The sequence below is a fragment of the Gymnogyps californianus genome, chromosome 5, assembly GCF_018139145.2.
Source record: "Gymnogyps californianus isolate 813 chromosome 5, ASM1813914v2, whole genome shotgun sequence".
Lineage (NCBI taxonomy): Eukaryota > Metazoa > Chordata > Aves > Accipitriformes > Cathartidae > Gymnogyps > Gymnogyps californianus.
This window is the reverse complement of record NC_059475.1, coordinates 20,508,232-20,530,053: the sequence shown is the minus strand read 5'-3', so window position 1 is coordinate 20,530,053 and position 21,822 is coordinate 20,508,232. Positions and strand designations below refer to the sequence as shown.

At 53.5% G+C, this 21,822-nt stretch overlaps 3 protein-coding genes across 3 annotated transcripts in view; 1 reads left to right on the top strand and 2 right to left on the bottom strand.

The window, feature by feature from the left end:
- Positions 1-1,219: 1,219 nt before the first annotated feature.
- Positions 1,220-9,717, top strand: LOC127017144 (malignant fibrous histiocytoma-amplified sequence 1 homolog). Its single transcript, XM_050898076.1, has 10 exons — positions 1,220-1,238; positions 2,265-3,144; positions 3,763-4,054; positions 4,487-4,673; positions 5,714-5,904; positions 6,006-6,493; positions 7,717-7,874; positions 8,394-8,553; positions 9,013-9,083; positions 9,189-9,717. Exons 1-10 carry the CDS (start codon positions 1,220-1,222, stop codon positions 9,368-9,370), a joined length of 2,628 nt encoding a protein of 875 aa, XP_050754033.1. The 3' UTR covers positions 9,371-9,717.
- A 166-nt stretch (positions 9,718-9,883) lies between these two features.
- IRF7 (interferon regulatory factor 7) lies at positions 9,884-13,713 on the bottom strand. Its single transcript, XM_050898077.1, has 11 exons — positions 13,644-13,713; positions 13,379-13,541; positions 13,018-13,180; positions 12,868-12,935; positions 12,643-12,688; positions 12,417-12,539; positions 12,170-12,328; positions 11,887-12,012; positions 11,347-11,727; positions 11,073-11,191; positions 9,884-10,335 (listed from the first exon to the last, which is right to left on the bottom strand). The coding sequence occupies exons 1-11, from the start codon at positions 13,664-13,666 to the stop codon at positions 10,189-10,191; spliced, it is 1,518 nt and encodes a 505-aa protein (XP_050754034.1). The 5' UTR covers positions 13,667-13,713; the 3' UTR covers positions 9,884-10,188.
- Positions 13,714-17,072: 3,359 nt separating this feature from the next.
- SLC25A22 (solute carrier family 25 member 22) overlaps positions 17,073-21,822 on the bottom strand; it is a 53,624-nt gene continuing 48,874 nt past the window's right edge. Inside the window, exons 8-10 of the mRNA XM_050898080.1 lie at positions 21,089-21,243; positions 20,131-20,206; positions 17,073-19,235 (exon numbers count right to left, since the gene is read on the bottom strand). Coding sequence (XP_050754037.1) covers positions 19,082-19,235; positions 20,131-20,206; positions 21,089-21,243 — 385 coding nt within the window. The 3' untranslated portion in view covers positions 17,073-19,081. The remainder of the gene's footprint in view (positions 19,236-20,130; positions 20,207-21,088; positions 21,244-21,822) is intronic.

Genomic DNA, 21,822 nt, shown 5'->3' with positions numbered 1-21,822 from the left:
ACAGAGTATAAAGGATTGATAACTTCGGCCTTTCTTTGAAGATTTTGGAATAAAGGCTCACTAAGACTGCGAAAGAATAGCTGGAAGAGAAGCTTTAGTTTTAAAGCTAAACTTGTAGCTAGAATATATACCTAGCAGATGGGTGTGGGGTTGTAAATGCAAACACTGATGATAGATTTCTTGACAACATAAAGTTCAGAAACTTATGGCACTGTTGGCATGAGAACGTGATCTAGTTGTGAATACACTTAGGCTGGAAATTGGACACCTTCGGATGTATCAGAGGAACAATTCTGGAATAACCTGCCTGCATAAGTGAAAAAGGGTAGGTGGTGTGAAAAACAGAGCTTGACCAAATAATAGAAGCAACTACACTGTTGACCAGGAAGACAATGTCAATCTGTTTTGTTCCTCAGACAGATTCACTGCTTTGAATTCTTGGTTAGTGTTAGCCTTGAGTTAGAAGTAAAGATAACAGCCTGTTGCAAAATATATTAGGAGTGCATGTACTGTAAGGACTGTTAAATTTCAGTTACCTCTGCACCTGCCATTGCCTGGAGGAGCAATGAAGCTGAAAACTATACCTTCCGCACATGCTTTCCCCTGAAGTTACATGAACAAGAATACTGGTTCTTTCATTCTGTCTGCTGTTAAAAATAAATCCATCAATTCTAAGCTGCCCCTTGGGAGAGGCAATGAGAAACATACCTGAAAATGCCTCTTCCGGCATGTTCTAGAAAACAGCTTTTCAAGTATACTGTGTATAGTACTCTTTTTTTTTTTTTTTTTTTTTTTTTCTTTCTGGTTGAGCCTCTTGGATCAGATGCTGCCACCTGTTTAAGGGAAGATATCTTATTTATTCAACAGTAGTTTGGTAGTAGCATAACCTCGTTAGTGTCCTTTCCCTCCTCTGCAACAGTGCTAACACCAAAAGCTCTTTTAGCAAAGGCAGGGACGCTGCTGTAAGAAGTTGACTTAGGAGCTGCTCTGCCACCATCTTTGTAGGTGACCTCCAGAGCTGCTTTTGGGATACGCTCATGGCCCTGGTATCAGGCCAGAGGTGCTTGGGTTGTTGGGAGCTGCTCTGAGGATGGATGGAGAAAGAGAGGGTGGGGTTCCCGGGCAGAGCTCAAGGAGGCGGGGAGCAAAACAAGAGGAGGAAACGAAAGAGGGAGGCTGAGCGACCGGGAGGATCCAGCCGGTGCCACGCTGCAGGGCCATGGCCCAGCCCAGAGCCTGTGAGTAGCTGCCCCGGCTCTTTGCCGCTCTGGTTCAGAGCGGTGGTGGGAGCCCTTTGGCTTGTCTCTCTGATGGTGCTGGAGGAGAGACCGGACGTTTGGGAGAGGGTGAAAGCTTGCTTTCCTGCTGGGCTTGTTGCATGTCCCAGGTTTAGGTGGTGATGCTGAGAACTGATGATGAGTCGGTCCTGAGCAGGGTGCCTTGCGCAAGGGGATGCCATGCTCAGTGTCATCTGGTGAGGAAGTGAAACGAGGGAGAGGAAAGCAAATCTGGCCATGTTTTGTTCTAGTATCGTGTGATCCCTATCCCACATCCTCCTGGCGTTGTTCTTGCCTGCAAACCTCTGCTCTAAACACCCTCCTTTTGGGGATGTTCTCAGCCATCAGAGTCTCTTCTTGTGCACCCTGTCCTGCAGGGGACCCCACTGTCCCTGCATTATTCCCCTGGCTTCCCAGGGCTGGGAGCATCTCTGTGGGGAATTGCAGTGTGCATCTGGAGCGGGGGGAGGATGTGTGAGAGGAAGCGTCTGAACTCACTAGCCCTGGCCTCAACGCGTCTCCCTAGCTGTGGTCGAGAGCTGAGGGTGGGCTGGGCAGGTTATTTGGAGAGCAGGTCTCCTCCTGACGTTGGCTCTGCCCTGCCAGCGCACTGCTGGGATTAGAAACCTGCTAATTTTTGGGTAGATGCATCTGCGGCTAGAGCTCTTGCAGTGCTTTAATGAGACCAAAGCTGTTACTGTGATGCTTGGGCTACAGGTCAACATCTAGTGGGTACTGTTTCTTCCTGTGTCTTCAGGCCCAGCCAAGATCCTTGTGCCTTGGCTTTGGTCCTTCTCTTAACAGGACACAGGAGCTGCTCAAGCAGCAGCTGTGGTCACGCTGTTCAACCAGCTCCTGTGTTTTGCCTCTGCTTTTCCTTGCTGACCGAAATGATCCCAAGGTCCTGCAGAGCTCAAGGGAAAAAGTGGTCTGCAACCCAAAGGGTGAAAGTCTCTCTTAACCACCTTCCCTGTGCCATGCATCCAGGTCAGGAGCAGGAGGATGGTTTGCGTGAAGTGACTCTCTCTACCCAGAGGCTGCGCGTGCTGCCTCCAGCCGTCCTGAGCAACCCCGCGCTGGAGAGCCTTGACCTCGACAGGAACAAGCTCAGGAGTGTCACTGGCATTTCTAAGCTTTGCAACCTGAAGAAGCTGATACTGTCCAAGAATGAGATTGTGGACTTTCCCAATGAAATCCAGAGCCTGGTCTGTTTAGAGAAGCTTGAGCTGAATCAGAACCAAATCCGGGTCATCCCGGAGGGGGTTTTCTCCCATCTCCCCAGGCTTAAACACTTGCGGCTGAACAACAACCGTCTCAGTGCCCTCCCCAGGGACCTGGCAGCTTGTCGAGGCAGCCTCCAGTACCTCAACATCTCCAACAACCTGTTCCGGACCTTCCCCCAGCCTGTCCTGCAGCTGGCACACTTACAGGAGCTCCACGTACAGAATAACACCCTTCGCCAGCTCCCCAAGGAGCTCTTCCAGGGGCAATCCCTGAAAATGTTCAAGGCCAATGGGAACCCCCTCCGGGAGCCACCCAGTGAAGTGTGCGCTGGTGGCATCCAGCAGATCCGGAATTACTTCAACCAGCTTCAACATGGTTCGGGGCAGGAGGACAAGAGGGTCAAGACCATGTTCCTGGGGGCCTCGCTGGCAGGGAAGTCCACCATCTGCAAAAGCCTGAAGCAAGGACAAGCCAAACTGGTGCCCAAGGAAGAGCGAACAGTTGGGATAGAGATCAGCAAGTTCCAGATCGAGGACTTCACGTTTCTCTTCTGGGACTTTGCTGGCCAGCTGGAGTACTACGTGACTCACCATGTGTTCATCACCCCACAGGCGTTTGTCATCCTTGTCATCAATCTCCACATGTAAGTGCTGAGCTGGTTTGGATTCAGAGTGGAATGGGAGAAGACAAAAGGGGCTGGGGAAGCTTTTCCCTGCATGGATTCACACCATTTTCATTGGACCTCGATGCCTGGTCTTCCCACCACTGGAGTAGCTAGCTCTCCCTCTCTCCCTTTTTGCAGATCACTGTTTTAATTAAGCCACTAATCTGTTATCACCTTACCAAAAAGTCTCTGTTTTGAGGAGTTAGATGAGCATTAACACCTTATGTGACAATTGATCCCTGTCTAAACAGCTTTGCTTTCTGCCTTGGAAATACCTCCACAAGCCCCTCTGTATCTATCTTGTGGTGCTCCCTGAACGTGGAGGGAGCATCAGGCTTGGGCTTTCTGGTACGGAGGGATGCTCCCATCCACAGCAGGGATGGACTCTGCTACACCCCATAGCTTTAACTGGCTGAAGAATGGAAAAATTAAGGATGAGCTTGGATATGGCCCATGACAGCTTAGGAGATCTGAGCTCTTCTCCAGTAAGCCCCTGGGACAGCACAGGGTGCATGGTCAGGCCTGTGCTGGTGGAAGCTGGCTGGAGATCCAGAGGGTTAGACGTGAATTTGGGATTTTCTTTCTCTCCCTCCCCAGGTACCAAAGTAACGACAAGACTTTCAAGGAGCTCGTTGGTTTCTGGATCAACAACCTGTCCATGCGAGTCCCAAACTCGGTGGTGCTTCCCGTGGGAACCCATGTGGACTGTTGCTGGGAGGAGGAGGTGGAAGAGAAGAGGCGTGACATCATGGCCAAGATCACGGCCATGCTGGCGGAGAGAAAAAGCAACCTCGCTCACTTCATCAACAACCTGGAGGGCAGCGAGGAGCCCGAGTTTTACGTGGACCAGTGGGAGAGGCTGAAGGAGATGGAGAGCTGCACGTTAACCGTAGGGCTGAGATTATCGTGGTTGCTTGCTGTCTGTGGTCACCCTGTTGTCTCTGACAGCCTGGCATGCTACTGGTGATGGTGACCTGGTGTTAATGCATCAGGCTGCTACTGCAGCTGCTCCTTGGGGCTGGGGTGGATGTGGTAACCCCTGGCTGTGACCTGCTGTGTCCTTGTCCCTGCTTGGTGATGAGCATCTCCTCCTGTGGCTAGTAGCAAGTGCCTGGGGAGGAGTGTGAGTCATTTACCATCCCCAGGTGATTTTCTGGGAACTGCTGCAGAGCAAAGATGTGAAGGAAGTGCCCTCTGAAGCTGAGCCAGCAGCGTGTCCCATCCTTGGTGACCTCTTTGGCATTAGGTGCCTTCTTTACCTCACAGGCTAAAAGACTCCTCTGTACGTGCTTTTGGCAGGTGTGTGCTTTCTGTCTTCCAGATCTTAAACTTAGTTGCTGTCAACTGCATGGATCACCGTGATATCAAAAAGCTTGAGGCCGCTATTCTGGAGCATGTGAAGAATGAGGAGCTCTTCCCTGAGGTCATCCGAGTGCTGCCGCCCATCTACAGGCAGGTGGAAGCTGCCATCATAGATATCACACAGAGCGAGGACATGGCAGACCATGGTGAGTGGTCCATCACCCCCGCTGCACCTTCCTGGGAGGACCTGCTGTCCTGCGGCTGGGACGGGCTCTCCGGTGCTTGCTGCATCTTCTGGCCCCACTCGCATGGTGGTGGGGTCGCTGCTGAAGACCTTGCAGTGTTATTGCTGGAGCATTAATTGCTACTACCCAGCTCTGTCATTACGAGCATCTGCCCCCAAGGCTGGTGCCTAGGGAACAGCATAGGAAAAGACCAAGTGTGTCTTCACCAGGAGGCTCCGCCAACACCTACTAACCTGTGGCTTGGAGGTACCCCGAGTTGGCCACATCATTGTCTAGTTTGTTTCTTTCCAGTAGCGTTGTTCTTTCCCCCCTTTGCCTTGTATAACCGATTAAAAAATCTTGCAGGAAGGAGCTCCACAGCTTTAATGCTTCTGTGTGGTTTCCAAACCTATGTCCTGCTCACTTTATTTAATGGCCCCTACCCCTCCCTAGCCCCTTCTCTGTGTCTCCTGTGACTTAGCAGGACTAGCAGGCAGCCCCGGCTCCTCGCTTACGTACTTAGAGCAGGTATGAACACCACCAGTGCCTGGTGTCATCTCTGGCTCCCCTGGCCACTGTAGGATTAGAGGATGAGGAGCAAATACTTTTCTTTTGTGGAGATAAACCAGGTTTGGTTGCCTGTCTCACTGCATGACTAAATGATAATCTGAGGTTTAACTGGCAATCTGAGGTTTTCTGGCCAGAAACAAACCTGCTCTCTTAAACAATGAAAAAACCCAGTATTAGCCTCATTTTTCAGATGCTCTGTTGAGGTCCTGGCAGGCTGTTGGCACCACTGAGGCAAGGCAAGATATGGGAGCTGCAGGGTGGCAGTGGGACAGCTGAAGATGGGCAAAGCATTTTGGGCCACAGCCACCGAGCATCGCGCTGGTCCCAGCTGCTTCCCCAGGGATGGCATGGGTGACATTGGGTGCTGCTGGTGTTTGTTGGCTCTCTAAAGCATCTGCCTTGGAATGCTGGTGTCCAAGAGATGTGTGCTGAGATCCTGCATCTCCCTCTAGGCATGACAGACGTCCAGTACCTGCTCAGCAAACTCTCCCAGTGTGAGCACCTGGCCAACCTGGACAGAGAGCTTCTCCAGGACATCTTGCGGTACCTCCACCGTGTCGGGCTTGTCGTGTGGTACGAGGAAATCAAGCATCTGGAAAGCACTGTTTTTCTGCAGCCTACCTTCCTAATAACTATGTTCAAGGTGAGCACGGGGATCAGGACCATCTTCTCTGCAGGGCCCAAGCTCTGCAGCTTTGCTGGGCTCCTCTCATTGCCGCCTCTTCTCTCCTTCTCTTCCCACAGCTCCTTGTGAGGTACCGCCTAGTCCAGCAGCTTGAGAGCATCTCTGTGGACACACTGATCGGGGAACACGCCACCATCAGAGACAGGTCCAACTGGGTGTGGACCTTCAAGTCAAAGGCAATGCTGTGCCACCGGGCCGTGCGTGCCTTGGTGAAGCACCAGCTCTGTTCGGAAGGGATGCGGGACGTCTTTGAGGAAATCATGGGACACAGGCCCCACAGAGGGAGAGAGAAGCTCTTCAGCCTCCTGGAGCACTTTGAGCTCTGCCTGGAGGTGAGGCACACTGAAGTGCTCAACCCACAGGCCAGTGAGTTCGTGCCCGGGAAGCCATGGGAGACAACACGGGGCCAAGGCGAGTCCTGGTACTTGTTCCCAACCTATCTGAACCAGACTGAAGAGGTCTCTGAGGTGTGGGGAGGAGATCACCTTGAGGACCTCCACATCCGTGCCTACTTCTCACCTGAAATACCTGAGGGTTTCTTCCAGAGGTAAGCAGTGGTTTCCAGCCCTCGATGAGGTTGTGCAGTTCAGGGTTTGCTCAGCGCAGTGCCAGTATGGCTGTCAGCAAGCCCTTGGCTGTTGAGACCGTATCAGCTGAGGCATGAGGCCAGAACTCAGGAGACCAGGGTGGTTTCTCAGCTCTGCCACAGACATGTGGAGCCCTGGATGAATCATTTCGGTGTTTGCTGCCTCAACATGAGCAAGGACCACGCTCATTCTGGTTCACCTTTCATCTGAGGTGGTTTTTGGCTAGTCTGTACCCATCCAGGCAGTCAGAGGTCTCCCAGTCCCACCTGAGGATGGTCCAGTTTCTATGGGCGCTGGGATTGTTCCAGTTTCTGGAAGGTCTCCTGTCCTTGTAGGGTTCTCGACTTGTGTCTAGAGTTTTATCTGATGGTGTCATGGTTTAACCCCAGCCGGCAACTAAGCACCACACAGCCACTCGCTCAGTCCTCCCCAGTGGGATGAGGGAGAGAATCGGAAGGGTAAAAGTAAGAAAACTCGTGGGTTGAGATAAGAACAGTTTAATAATTGAAATATAATAATAATAAATTGTAATGAAAAGGAGAATAATAAAAAGAGAGAGAAATAAAACCCAAGAAAAGACGAGTGATGCACAATGCAGTTGCTCACCACACTCGAACCGATGCCCAGCCTGTTCCCAAGCAGCACCCCCCCGCCCAGCTTTCCCCCTAGTTTATATGCTGAGCATGACATCAGATGGTATGGAATATCCCTTTGGCCAGTTTGGGTCAGCTGTCCTGCCTGTATCCCCTCCCAGCTTCTTGTGCACCCCCAGCCTCCTTGCTGGCAGGGTGGCACGAGAAGCTGAAAAATCCTTGACTTAGTATAAACACTACTTAGCAACAACTAAAAACATCAGTGTGTTATCAACATTATTCTCATCCTAAATCCAAAACACAGCACTATACCAGCTACTAGGAAGAAAATTACCAGCTACTAGGAAGAAAATTAACTCTATCCCAGCCAAAACCAGGACAGATGGCCAACTCTGGAAGCAGCTCTTGGCTTAAGAGGCTGCTCCTGCTGCTTGAGCTTTCAGTAGGGCAGGGTCCTCATTTGATGTCTGCCTCTGCTTCTACTGAAACTGGATTCATATTTTTCAAGTACCCCTGGTGCCACGCTTTCTCCCAGTGTTAGAGGTAAGTGGGAAGGAGGGTGGTGAAAGCTGTGAGCAATCTCCTTGCAGGTTCCTGGTGAAAGCTTGCTCCTTCTACTCCACGCACTGGATGGCCAAGGCGACCTGCCTGCTCATATGCAATGGCAAACCTCTGCTTATCAAAGAGAATAACCAGAGGGCCTACAGCTACCTGGAGCTCCGGTGCAGAAAGCCGGCAGGAAGGACAGGTAAGGATCCTTATATCATGACTCCCAACCACATGTCTCTCCCTAGCTGCCCTCTGCCACCTCCACCCCTCTGGGCAGAGTGTCCCAGAAGCCTCTGCCATATGTCCTAGTCTGGCCAGGGTCCACCAGCTGTTCAATTAAAGATTTCCCCTTTCTCCATGCAACCTGGTCGGGATTCCTCTCAAGGTATCACATGAAAGTGGAAAGTTGCGTTTTCAGTCTTCTAATGGAGCAAACGGGTCATCCTTCCCCATAAGGTCTCAGCAGAGTACAGTCTCAGGCTGGGTCTCCAAGTGATAAGCAAAAGGGCCATCTGAGTTGGGGACCTCTTCCAATATATCTTTAAATTCCCTTTGAAGGCTGATGGGCCTTGGTTAACTTGAGAAATGGAGCTGGTTCAACCATTCTGACTGTGGTCTGGTGGGCTGGAAGCGATGCACGCATCACCACAACATCTGCTGGGCTGCCACAGTTGGGTGGCTGTGAGTAAAAGCGAGACATTCTCCTTTTGCCTGGAAGGTTTCCAGTTTGCCTGGGACTTCCTCATGGCCATTGTGTTCATCGTCCAGAAGCTCGCTGAGGAGTGGCCAGGGCTGCATGTGTGCGTGAAGACCCCCTGCCGAACAGCTGGCTGTCCTGCAGAGCTCATGTGGCCGGACATGGATGGCACAAACACCATGTATGTATGCGCTGCACCCCTCCAAGCCGAGGGCTGGAGCCAGGTGGTTGCTACTGCAATGCTGGTGGGGCTGGTCAGCTTCTAAAAGCCATGTGAAATTAGTTGCAAAACTCACCGGGTACTGCGTTGTCCTTCTCCTGACCATAGCAGCCTGTGTCCCACGTGGTGGTAGCATTTACTTGTGTGGGAAATTCGAGCATGGAAAGAAAGGTGAAAAAGTTGAGACTTTGGGGCTCAGGCACATAATGTCCATTCTGGCCGGGTGCCCACATGTCCCCTGTTTCATGAAGAGCTGAAGGTGCTCAGGCACCTGGGAAGGCAGCAGCTGTCCCACCGACAGCAGGACCTCAGGTCAGGATGGAAGAGGGAGCCTCTTCCATCACCTTGGCATCATCTTCCATGGGAAGTGCTGAGGGCAGCTCCTGCTCCTTCTTCTTCTTGGGGCTTTTTCCTCCACAGGATGAAGGAAGATGTTAAAACCTGTGGGACATGCGGGCACCGCTTTGGTGCAGAGCTGCTCCTGCCTAAAGGTGAGCCCAATGGTCCTGGGTTTGCACTGCAACAGTGCTCGGGGGGAGGAGTGCTGAGGGCTTCATGGAGCTGAGGGGCTGATAAGTGTCCCCCCATCCCCTCAGTGCCCAGGCAGCTGGAGGAGCCCCCGGCGCAGCCCTCTGCTCACTATTACGTGACAAGCTACGGGACCACCACCTTCGGGCCCAGCAGCATCCACGTCAATCAGCAGGTAAGGAGGCTGCCACTTCCCCTTGCCCAGGGTCCAACATGGATGGCCAGGCTCATCCTCCCCCCTTGCTCCTGAAATGAGGGGGTGCAGCTGCTTCCAGCCCGGGGAGGGGACACCCCATCTTCAGGCAGCGCTCTGGTTACCACGTTCCTCCCTGAGATACCACCATCTCTGTGCCTCAGAGCTGAGCTCTGGATGCTTTGTGTTGTAGTTACTGCCTTATTTTTCCAGAACATCTCAAGTGAGTAACTCTGGGCCAGCGGGGAGGCACTCACCGAAGAATTATTTTTGTTTAGCTAAAGCCAAGCTGTCCTCAACATGCTTTGCTTGCAAGTCATGTTTGCAGCCTTAGTGCATGGAAATAAATGCATCAATAAATGCATCCCTTCATGTGTGGGAAGTCACCTCATTTACACAAATGTAAGGGGGAAAAGGTGCTGACAAGCGCTCCAGTATGAGCCCGCTGCCAGCAGGGACTTTGCTGGGACAAGGCTGACCACGGATGCCCATGGTTTTGGGGGATGGGGGGGTGAAGGTCTCTGACTGATAGTGGGGAGAGATGTCCGGGCAACATCAGCAAGTAGGAAACACCTTTCTATACATATATATTTAAACTTAGAAAACTTAAGAAAATAAATCTGTAAATGACCACACTCCACAAAAAACACACGTTAGCAGCTGACAGAGGGGGGAAAAGCAACGTGTCAGCTCCGGGACCGGCCGGTGAAGCTGTCCTTGGGGTGGGGGGAGTGGAGGAGGAAAGGTCCCCACCATAGGCATCCTGCCACGGTGTTCCTGGGGGGATGCCGGTTTGCATGGCCCCCAATGCCCGGTGGGCCCCTGCTGGCTGGTGCCTGTCCTGGGGGGCCACAAGGGAGCAGGGTGGGTGGGGGTCACTCCATCTGCATGTTGCACTGCTCGATGAGCTCGAAGAGGCTGAAGGAGTTGGAGAGCTGCAGGCTGACAGTGCCGCTGTCGAGGGAGGAGGCTCCCTCCCGCAGCACCTGCTCGTACCAGTACTCACAGAACTTGGGCACCAGCTGCGGCAGCAAACCATCAGGGTTAGGGTCAGCTGCCTGATGTGGCTGCAATGCCCTGCACAGCCCCATCCTCCTGGAGCGGGGGAAGGAGGTGTGCAGGGCACCCTATGTCTCCCCCAGCCCCTGAGGGTCCCCATCCCTGGGCAGCTGCCTCCCACCCCATCCTGCCCAGGCCCCAAGGGTCCCCTGACCCAGGCAGCTGCCCCCTGTCTAAGGTGGCCATCCCTGGACTCCTGGCCCCCAAGGGTTCCCTCCCCAGGCACCTGCCCCTCCCATATTTCCCCTGCTCTCCAAGGGTTCCCCTCCCTGGGGACCCAACCCGCTCCCTGTCCCCAGGCCCCCAAGGGTCCCGCTCCTTGGGCACCCAGACCTCCCCATCTCCCCTGGTCTCCAAGGGTCCCCCTCCTCTGTCACTCAGTTCCCCCACCTCTCCCAGTCCCCAGGGTATCCCCTCCCTGGCTACCCAGATCCCCATCCCCCACAACCCCTGAGGGTCCCCCTCCTCAGGCACTCAGACCTCCATCTCCCTCAGACCCTGAGGGTCCTCTTCTTTGGGCTCCCAGACCTCCATCTCTCCTGGACCCCAAGGGTCCCTCTCCTCAGGCACCCAGAGCCCCATCTCCCACAGACCTCCAGGGTCCTCTCCTTGGGCACCCAGACCTCCATCTCCCCTGGCCCCCAAGAGTCTCCCCCTCCCTGGGCAGCAGTGGGGCAGTGGTGGGTGTTGGTCCCTGCACCTTGACCAGGATGAGCTTGGACTCCTTGGGCTTGGCCTTGGAGAAGGACTGCCCGAAGCAGAGGTAGATGGTGAAGTCAGGGGACCGCTGCCTTTGGCCGTTGCGGAAGTCCCTCAGCTCTGCGAGGGGAGACAGGGCTCAGTTTTGGGGTGAGCCTGGGGGACACGGAGGGGCTGGGAGGGTTTGGATGCTTGTGACATCCTGGAGCTGGCTCCCATGAGCCCCAAAACCTCAATGGGGGGAAAGCGAGGTGGGGAACAACACCCCTGCCCACCTGTGCAGAACTCATTGAAGTCAAAGATGGGGGTTTCCTGGTCCCGGCAGAGCAGGTTCGGCGGGGGGTCCCCGACACCCTCGAGCTGCTGGGACAGGGCCCAGAAGACCTTGCACTTCTTCAGGCGGGTGGCAAAGAGCTTGCGGGCACGTTGCTCCAGCTGCAGCCCCGCACTGCCCAGCAGCTCCTCGGTGAAACGCCGCTGCTTGCCGTCAGCCAGCTCGGCGGGGCTGGGGAAGCGCACCAGGCGCCCGGGGCGCAGGGCCACGGCTGGGTCAGAGGGCTGGTACGCCAGCAGGCACTGGCTGCCCCCCACCTCCTCCTGGTGAAAGAGCTTCCCCCGGTAGTAGATGCTGACGTCCAGGATAGGGATGATGCCATCTGCACCGAGCAGTGATCAGCAGCCATATCCCCCAAAACCAAATGCTCCCCTCCCCAAAATGCCCCCCAAGCATTAATAACTATTAATAATTATATATAATATGTATTATTAATAATTATGATGATTATTTATAGTTATTAATAATTCATAACCCTCACCTGTGTTATCCTCTGGCGGTGGTGGCGGTGGCACAGGGCTGGTGGCGGGGACGAAGAGCATCGCCTCCCCTGGGGATGGCACAGGGACCGTGACCTCCGGCGGGTGGCACGGCAGTGGCATGGCCCCTGTGGCAGGCGACAGGCAGCATCGGCATCGCGATTCGGGGGTGCAGCGGGGTGGGGGTTGTTTTGGCATAGGGTGCATGTGGCAGCACCCCAGCCTCTTCCCACCCTGTTATGGCATTCCCACGCCCGCGGCTGGATCCTGCCCCACAGCACCCACCTTGCTCCTCCAGCAGCATGGGGTCCGGGGGGCTGTAGGCACCCAAGGGGGGCTGCTCCACTGCGGGCACCCATTGCTGAAATGCTGGCGGGGGGAGGCAGTTGTTTTGGCTGGGATCTGGGTGAGGCTGGTGCTGGGTGTCCTGGTGGGGGGCGTCCCCTGCAGAGAAATCACCGGTGGGAAGGGGCTAGGGTCACCCACCCATGGTGTCACCCACCCTACACCCCACAAGCGGGGCCGGTCTCACCTGCAGGCGCCCAGGATGGGGTCGGGGGGCCAAGGTTGCGGGGGGAGATGTCGCACTGCTGCAGCACCCACTGCAGTGTCTCCAGCTCCTCCAGTATCGGGGGCCGTGTGGGGTCGGTGCTGCCTGAGGGGGGGCACAGCAGGTGGGAGGTCTCACAACCCCAAAACCAGCCCCGGCTAAGCCTACCGGGGTGGCCCCCCAAAAATCTTGGGGGATCAGCGCCTACCTGGGGGAGTGATTTCTGGGGCCACCTCTTGAGCATCAAGCTCTAGCTGCGAAGGGAAGCAGGATGGGGTCTTACCACTGTGGATGGCAGGCACCCAGCCTCTCCCTGCCCCGTGTTTTGGCCAGGTGCTGGGCTCCAGCTCAGGAGCACCCCAAGGCCATGGGAGTGCAACACCTGAACAGCAGCAGTGGGGACTCCCCCAGCCCGCAGTGCCCACCCTGTTACCTGCGGCTGCTGGTCCACTGCAGGGTCAGAGCTGACAAAATCTCCCTCCTCGCCGTGCCAGAGGGCGTCTGGAAGGAGAGCAGCATGAGTGGGGTGCCCTGAGATCACCCACCTCACCCCCACCCCAGCCCCCCATGGGGTCAGGCTCACCTGGGGCGATGGCAAAGACCTTGTGCGGGTCGTCACCACACTTGGAGCGGTCCTCCAGCAGCACGAACATGCGGGTACTCCTCAGGGCGCAGCGGAAGTTGGTCTTCCACTTGGCCGGGTCCTCGGGGCACCCCTCATACCGCCCACTTGCCTTTGCCCAGGCCTGGGAGGTGCGGGGGGGTGAGCATGGGCACCCTGGCTCCATGAGCATGGAGGTTTCAGGGATGCCTTTTCTCCCCCCACTCCCCAATTCCCACATCCCACCCACCTTGATGACCTCAAGGTTGCTGCTGGTCACCCCCCCATCCCACCCACCTGGAAGACCTCGAGCTGACCAGCAGTGACCCCCCACCCCACCCACCTTGAAGACCTCCAGGTCGCTGCTGGTGACATCCTTCCTGGCGTTGTGCTTCCAGGGGACGCGGAAGGCGCTGCGGGCCGGGTCGGTCCAGCGCAGCCCCCGGTAGTTCCCGCTGCTGACGGCGCTCACCAGCCAGGGCCCGAATCGCAGCTTCTGGGCCTCCCTGCGGGCGCGGAGCCGTCACCGGGGGAGGGGGGGGGCCGGGTCCACCCGGGGACGACGACCCGGGGAGGGCCGGGGGGGGGGATGCTGGCGTGCTGCTTACCCCTCGTTCTGCAGCGCTGCCATGATGCCGCGGGGTCCCCTGTCCTGCAGGACCCGGGGCGGGTGGGTGACCTCGGCTCCGGGCGCAGCCACCTCCCGCCCGGCTCTTTTATCGGCCCCTTCCACCCGCGCCCGGTTTCCTGGAAACCACGTGACCCTTCCGAAAGTGAAAGTCCCGCCGGCGGCCACCCCCGCCGCGGGGGGGGCGGTCACACGCACCGGTCCCCGCCGAGTCCCAGTGATTCCCGGGGGGGATGCTCTGGCCCCAGCGTGGTCTACCCCCCCGGGGGATGCTGGCTGCAGAGCCCTGCGCAAACCCCTCCCCAAATTAATCATAATTTAAAAAATAAATAAATAAAAATCCAAATTTAAACCTTGCCCTGCAGAGGTGTGGGTCGCAGGCTTTGGTGGGCACTGGGTAGGATCAGGCCCCAAGCTGGGGGGCCAAAACGCCCATGACCCCACACTGGGGTTGCTCCCCATGGCCTGTTGTGGCCCCAAAAGTGCTGGTGCGGGGCAGCTGCACCCCGGAATTAAACAACGCAGGTTTGCAAAGAGCAAAGGGCAGGTGGGCGGTGGGGACACCCTAAAATGCTCAGGCTTGGCCCAAAAGCAGCTGCACCCACTGCCACCAAGGCTTTCCAGGGTGCAGCAGCAGTGCAGCCCAGGCACGCAGGGCTCGGCCTCAGGGCTGGAAACTCCCATGCCTTATTTATTTATTATACTTATTTTAATCCTTCTTCTTTCAGGCTGCCTTGGTTTCCACGCTAAGGGCATGCTTTAAAAAAATTTAAAAATAAAAGCAAACACCAGGAGGGCAGTGGGCACTGGCCATGCTCCCCGCGTCCAGGAGCCCGTTTTCCCAGCACTCCCTTTTCCCGTAAAGCCGGGGCACTCCCGTGGGCCTGGTGCTGCTCCCAGCATCGCACCTGCTCCCGCCTTCTCAGGTTGAACATCTGCAGAGGCGGGTGTCAGAGCACTCGACCGCCCTCGGCTGCGGCAGGAGAGGGGCTGGGAGCTGCTGTCACGCAGTTTCTGTGCCTCACAGCTGCCTCTACGGGATCTGGGGGCTGCTCGGGATGATGAACAGGCATCATGAGCATCTCCAGCACCGCTGTCTGGCGTGGCGGCACCACAGTTTTATGCAAAAAAAAAAAGGGGCAAAAAAAAGGAAGAAAATCAACACCGGGGTCATGCATCAGCCCCGCATGTGTGTTTTACGGCTTGCAAAGGAATGAACCTTGTGGGGTCCCCACCGGCCATGCCAGGCCCCAAAAGCAAGGGGGGGAGCAGGCAGAGGTGGGAGCGGGGTCCTGGTGGCTGGTGCACGGCAGCAGCACGTCCCCCCACCCCAGAAAGGGGAAGCGGTGCCCGGCCAGGGCTACAGCTGGTTTCCAGTAACATAGGTCCCAGGCATGGCCACCCGTGATAGGAAATGGTCACCCTGTGCCTCGGACCATTGCGGTGCAGGTTATGTAGATTTTTGCATTAAATTAGAGGAAAATTAGTGAATGACCATGATATGAGGCAGGTCACGTGCGGCCCAAGCGCTTGGCCTCATTGTTCTTCCTTGAGCCCATGTGAGCTCTGCAGGGAGCAGTAAAACAAACCAAAAAAAGTTTTACAAATTTATTACCCAAGGACTAGAGCAGCGGTCATCAGGGCTGAAGCACGGGATTTTGGCCTCTTTCCCCCTACGCTTCTTGCTTTCGAGGAAATTTCCCCTTCTTTCCAGGAACCTCTCCCTACTGCTTACTAGGAACTCCTGCATGGTTTTCCAGGATATTGCCCTTTGTTTTCTGGGAAATTTCCCCCTTCCTTCCTAAGAAATCCCCCTATCGCTTTCCAGGAAATTTCCCTGTCGCTTTGCAGGATATTTCTCTCCCATTGCTTTCCAGAAAATTTCCCCCTTGCTTCCCGGGAAATTTCCTTGTTTTCTAGAGTCCTCCATTGCTGTCTAGGAACTTTCTCTCTGCTTAGAGGACTTCTGTTGCTTTCTAGGAAATCTCCCCATGACTGTTGCTCCCTGGGAAGCAAGAAATTACTTCCCAAGAAATCTCATTCTTCCTGTCCAGGAAATTTCCCTTTTGATTTCCAGCAATTCCTCCTTTGCTTTGTCGGAAACTTCCCCTCTAGGAAGTACCACTGTTACTTTCTTAAGAAATGTCCCTTTTGCTTTTCAGGAATTTCCCTGGTATTTCAGGAGATTTCCTCCTTGCTTTCTAGGAATTTTCCTCCTTTGATTTCTAGGCTATCCCCCCTATGGCCTTCTAGGAAGTTCCCCCATTGCTTTCTACAAATTTCCAGAGTATTTCCCCCTTTGCTTTCAACGAATTCCCCCTAGTGCTCTCAAGGAAATTCCTACATTGTCTCACAGTAAATTTCCCCTTAGTTTTCCAGGATATTTTACTGTAGCTTTCTAGGATGGTTTCCCTTTGCTTTCCAGGAATTCCCCTATTGGTTTCCAGGAAATTTCCTTTTTGCTTTGTAGGAATTTTCCCCCAGGGCTTCAGGAAATTTCCTCATTGCATTCCAGGAAATTCCACCAGCCAAAACCAACCCACCCACCCAAACCCATGACAGGGGCGTACAGCACCTCCAAAATGTATTTAAGGGCAGTAAACACCACAAAACCCAAACAAACTGGAGCCACAAGAACCACGGTCAGGGCAGGAGCAAGGGACAGGACTGACATGGGACAAGGTACAACTGAAAAGGGCCTGGGGCCAGTGGAGGACCCTATGCCAGGGGGACCAGCTAGGACACACAAGGAGTTGACTCCACGCTGGCTGTTGTCCCTGCCCCTGGGACAAGTGGCACTCACAGGAAGGGGAGCAGAGGTGTGTTTGTCTAAGTGTATTTATTTACTTTTATTCCTCAATACTGCAATCAATGCTTAGAGGTTTCTGTTAATCAGCGATTAATTAAGTTGATGGGGATTCTCCCATTTTAAACTCTTATTTTTTTGGCCAGCAGCACCCTGCCTGCCTGGGGGGCTCCCGTGGGGCCACAGTCACTATCCCATGTCCTCCTGACTCAGGGACACGTCCAAGCAGCTAAAAATCAGCTCCATTCAGGTCACCAGCTCCAACGTGGCGGAAGAAGAGCTGGAGATTTCAGGAGGAAGAGTCAGTTTTACAAAGAGGTTTTTAAAAGCATCCAAAAGGACAAGGAGAGCTTTCCCTGAACCTCAGCCCTTCACTGCACCAGATTTTCCTCCAAATGTAAACCCACAATACAAACCCACACCACACACACACCCCTGCAGCCGCAAGTCACCCAGCTTCAGGGGGCGATCCTTGCAAGCAGAAGGGCAAGCAGAAACTCCACTACTTTTATCAGCAAGGTTTCTTTTGGGGACCCTCCTTGTAAATCACAAAGCAGCAAGGAACAGGACACTTCAAAAAAAAAAAAAAAGAAAAAAAAAGAAAAAAAAAGAATCTTTCTCTTTTAATCCACCCAAGGGAAATCCAAAGCAAGAGCAGCATCACAGCACTATACACAGCACAGACATCTATCATTGTCTTTGCACAGATTCCTTCCCAGATACACGGAGAAGTCATTAAGAAAAAAAGAAAAACAAAGAAAGAAAATTATTCACATATGCAAAGTGACAAGTAACAAATCAGCCACAGAACAACTTTTTTGAAGAGAAAAAGGACTCATTAAGGAAGAAGGCCCTCAACATACAGGTTTTGCAAAAACCTAACCCAAGAACATTGAAACAGTGGTGGTTCTCTTTCAAACATTAAAAACAGAGATTTTTTTTAAAAATTAATTTAAATATACATTTGAAACACAAACACCAAGGAAGCACCTGGCGAATAAAGCGAAAAGAAGAAGGAATGAAAAGTGAATTCGACCAGTTTAATTTAAACACCAAAGTCGGCCGGATTGCACCAAATGGAATAAATAATGGAGAAGATCACGCTGGGTTGGTAGATCTCACACTTAAGATCGTTTAAACTGGAATTAATTACACAGCCCAAGGGAGTACTGAACAAGGAAGTCCTCTGACAAGTGATGTTATCTGGGGCAGTGCCCCTTTGACAGAGCAGGCTATAGGTGTGGATTTGCCCCCTGCCACCCAACAATGATTACCACCCCAGAAGCAAGCAGGATGACGAGGTTTTATGATCCAGAGAACTCGACCCTGTAATCATGTACACGCAAACAGCCCCTCGCTCAGGGTGCAGGAACCCTCTGCCTCTGTGACACCAGCTGGCTCCAAACACGCCCAAGTCAAACAGCAAAGCACAACTAGACCTTGTGTTTTCACCTTGCAAGGTGAGCGCACAGGCGTGGTGTTTCTAGCATGGCTCCCCGAGGTTGGGCACTGCAGAAGTGGAGCAGGCCCCTCCTTTCACGCACCTGGGGCCAGGCTGGAAAAAAAAATTAAAAAACCAGCTAATCTACACCTGCAGCCACCGCTTTATCATCCTGGGGGTAGGCAGGCTGATGGAATGTAAGTGGTTTCTTGTTGTTTGGTTTTCCCTCCCCACAACCCCTGCGTTAAAAAAAAAAAGAAAAAAAAAGAAAAAAAAAACCAAATAAAAATAACTTGATCCCAAGTTCCTCTCCCTCCTCTGCCTGTAGCCAAGCAGTGAAGCACCTTCAGACATTCATTCGTGTGATCCCACAGACACATTCCCTACAGAGCAGACATCTCGTCTCTGCACCTCACCCAGATGTGCCCGTGACACCTAGTTAGGTGGGACATCCCTTTCCTTTAAAACAAAAATAATTACAAAATCAATAGTAACAATCCCCTTTCCCTTCCTCTGATCTCCAAGAAGTTCATCTAAGTCCAACTCATTTTCGAGAAAGGGAGAAGGGAGGGGTGAAGGTTTCCAGGCCAAGGAACTTGCAAGATCCAGCATCCCCCCCGCCGTGCCTCTGGCGGCAATGAGATGAGCCCCCTTTGCGCAGTGCCTGCTCTCGACCTGGGGCCAGCAGAGCCGAGGAGGGGCTGAGGGGACACAGCTGCCCCTCCAGCTCCTCCTCAGATAGCTGGCAACTCCAGGAAGAAAGAGGGGGACTGGGGTGGATGACGGTTCAGGTTATTTCTTTCCCACCCCTCTTCCTCCCCAAGGCTGGGAGGAGACTTCTGGGTCTGTAAGCCCAGTCTGTGCTTACCAGTGTCCTTAAGAATGACAATTTAAAAACAAAAAAAAGGAAAGGAGAAGGAGAAGGGGCGGGGGGGGAGATATGCATAATTAGGTATTGTCCATGGAAGGAGTGGGAGAGGGAAGGTTCCAGAACAAGACAGAAAAGGGACACTCTCCCTCCCCGCGTTTGCTCATCTGGAAACCACATCCCCTTGGTGTCCCTGCGCGAACCCTTTGTGCTGTTGCTCCGACATCAATTGACACGGATGATGAACACGGGGATGAATTCAGCACTGCAGAGGGCAGGAGGGCACACACAGGCACGCTGGGGCTAGGCCCGGTGCTTGGGGAGCATGTCCAGCAGGAACTCCGCGATGCCAATGAAGTACACTACTTGTGCAATGCCGAAGAGAGGAGCAATGACCAGGGCTCGGCAGTATGCCCCTTTCAGGAAGGCCATGGGCCCTTCCTTCTGCCAGATCTTCCTGGGGAGAAATGGCACAGACAGGTTAAGTGTCCATCCCACCCTCCACCACGCCAGGAGAGCCTCTGGCCATGCCCTGGCTTTCCGCCTCCCTCCAGAGACTAAACCCAGGCAAGTGCTATCACCTGGCACTGCCTCCACAGCAGATCATCCACCATCCCCCATGTGCTCTGCAAATGGCCATGCAGGAACATGCCCCATCCCTACATCTGGCCAGGAGCAGGAGCATCTGCCTGGGTCTGGATGTACAGGTAAGACAACCCCGTGCTTGCATCAAGAGGTCCCCCTGTTCAAAAGTTGGGGCCAACTCCGCCCTCAGTATGGGACACAGCCAGATGGCAAGAGACTCTGGCTACAACAGCAATACAGAAACAGAGTGCTTGTGTTTTGAAACTCCCTTCATGTTTTGAAGCAGCCAGACCACAGTTTAGCAAAGGGTCAGAGGAGAATGCAGCCAGGGACAGCCCACTCAGACAGCGCTTCTGCAGCCACTGTTCAGAGGAGTCCTGGGAGGGATACGAGACTCAACGCTGTAGGATTTTCAGACAACAGGGCCTTGGGAGAGACAACCACAGCATTGCCTCCCTTTGCAGAAATAAAATCTCAGTGTTATGACTGTGGGGGTTTGGACAGAAGCATTTAAATATAAATGCCACATTCACCTTGCTCAAAATAGGAAGGAGTTCTCTTTTATATACCTATATATATATATATGAACAGTATATATCTGGTCATATATCTATTCATATAGACAGATAGATAAAAGCACAGGTTCAGAGGGAACCTGAAACAAAGAAGCTGCTGGTTGGGTCTAGAAGCTGCCCTGACTGCCTGGCAGCAGGCAGCAGCAGATGCCGTACATCTGATGTGGTGGCATGCTTCATGAGGAGCCTTACTTGGTGCAGTCCAGGATTCCTGAGTAGGTGTCTTCGTTCACTCCTCTCTGCAAGGACTGCAGCCGTGTTTTGATAACTGGAGAAAAAGAGAGAAGAGAGACAGTGGTGAGTAATGGGAATGTAGCATGCTCTTCAGCAGGCAAGAGCCACCCTGAGAGTAATGTCTTTGAAACACAGTCAAAATGAGATCACCAAGAACACAGACCATTTTCATACATCTATCAGCAAAACAGGGGAAAACAAACCCATTCCTTTACAAATGGATAAAAGAAAAACACAGCCACCCAAAAAACACCCCCTTCCCCTCACTGTGACCAAGGTTTCCAAGGCTGACTTAAGCCTTAAATGCTTCCAAATTCAGTTATCTTTCTGCAAAGTGGGAACTGATTTTCAAATACTCAGCTCCTTCTGGAAGAAGTATCTAAAATATACGATGCTGCTCTTACATTTCTTCACACCTTGGAGCGTGTGCAACGTTGGGGAGAGAGGAGTTACTTTCTGGTGTTTTTCACAGCAGAGAAATCGAGGTGGTATTTAAGGCAGATGCTGTGGAGCAGGAAAAAAGGCCACAGATCTGAGGCTGCCCCTGGCTGTCCATGACTGTATTCATGTAAACGGTCTGCATACTATCACTCCATATGGAAACGTGCCTTTTCAGGGGCATGTTCACAGCCATTCCTGCAAAGAATGACTGAATGAATGACACCCTCTTCCTGAGTTACTCAGCAAGTACTGCAAACCTCTGTGTAAGATATGGCCAAAGGCATAGCTCAGCTGAAGGAAACATCATCTGAGCTGGAGGCAGCTCAGACAGCAGAGCCCCCCTCCTGTACCTCCCTGTGCACTCACGCTGCAAAGAGGCTGGCATGGTCACCCTCCTCCTCACCTAGCCCACTTGTGGGCCTCTGACTCCTGTCACTTGGCACCAGGCCACCAGCAAAGGTTACTCGGGACTCACCATCACAAGGATTGACAGCTACCGCAGCCGTGCTGCCAGCCACACATCCGGAGAGGAAGGACACGTAGAATGGAGCCTTGACATTGGGGTCTTTCTGGCCCAGCTTGTTCAGGTTTGCAAACAGTGGGAAGTAAACAATGGAGAACGGGACATCCCTGCAGTGGGGAGGGAGGAAGGGGAAGAAAGAAGAACAAGGATGAGCAAAGTCAGAGTGGAACACCAACAAAAGCATCAAAGGAAGGGCTGCAAGCATCACGCATCGGCAGCACAGCCACAAGTGCAATGCAGACATCCCAGCTCTGTGATTGCAAGGCAGACAGGAGCTGAAACTCAGCAGGGGCAAAACTGACTGCACAAAGGACAACAGGCCCATGGGAGGCATGCAGCCCTGCAGAGTCAGTGGCCTCCCCCTGATTTTTCAACACTCAAACCCAAGACCCTAGCACATTCAGAGGTCAATCATTTTGTCCACTTTTGTTAATTACAAGAGGTTCACATCCTGCCCCCCATGCCACTGGGCGTTGCTTTAGCTCTGCCTTTGTTAAAGCTAGAGGAGAGTCACTCTGTGAAAGCCCAGGTAAAGAGTGTCAGAGCGGGCACCGGTCCTTGCATCTGACATGCTCCACGGGCCAGAACCCGTTTCACACTCTGCAGACTCAGGCTGACAGTTTTGCTTTGCTAGCTCACAAGGACTTCTCTACAGTGTTAAAATACGAACCACGGGGGAGACAAAA

Excerpts from the sequence above, each read along its gene's own strand:
- LOC127017144 (XM_050898076.1), top strand. Across the intron at positions 7,875-8,393 it reads AAAGCCGGCAGGAAGGACAG|GTTTCCAGTTTGCCTGGGAC; the intron begins GTAAGGATCCTT and ends TTTGCCTGGAAG. Across the intron at positions 8,554-9,012 it reads ATGGATGGCACAAACACCAT|GATGAAGGAAGATGTTAAAA; the intron begins GTATGTATGCGC and ends TTTCCTCCACAG.
- IRF7 (XM_050898077.1), bottom strand. The coding sequence starts at position 13,666 with ATGGCAGCGCTGCAGAACGAGGG. Across the intron at positions 12,540-12,642 it reads CCCAGAAATCACTCCCCCAG|GCAGCACCGACCCCACACGG; the intron begins GTAGGCGCTGAT and ends GCCCCCCCTCAG. Across the intron at positions 11,192-11,346 it reads CTTCAATGAGTTCTGCACAG|AGCTGAGGGACTTCCGCAAC; the intron begins GTGGGCAGGGGT and ends CTCCCCTCGCAG.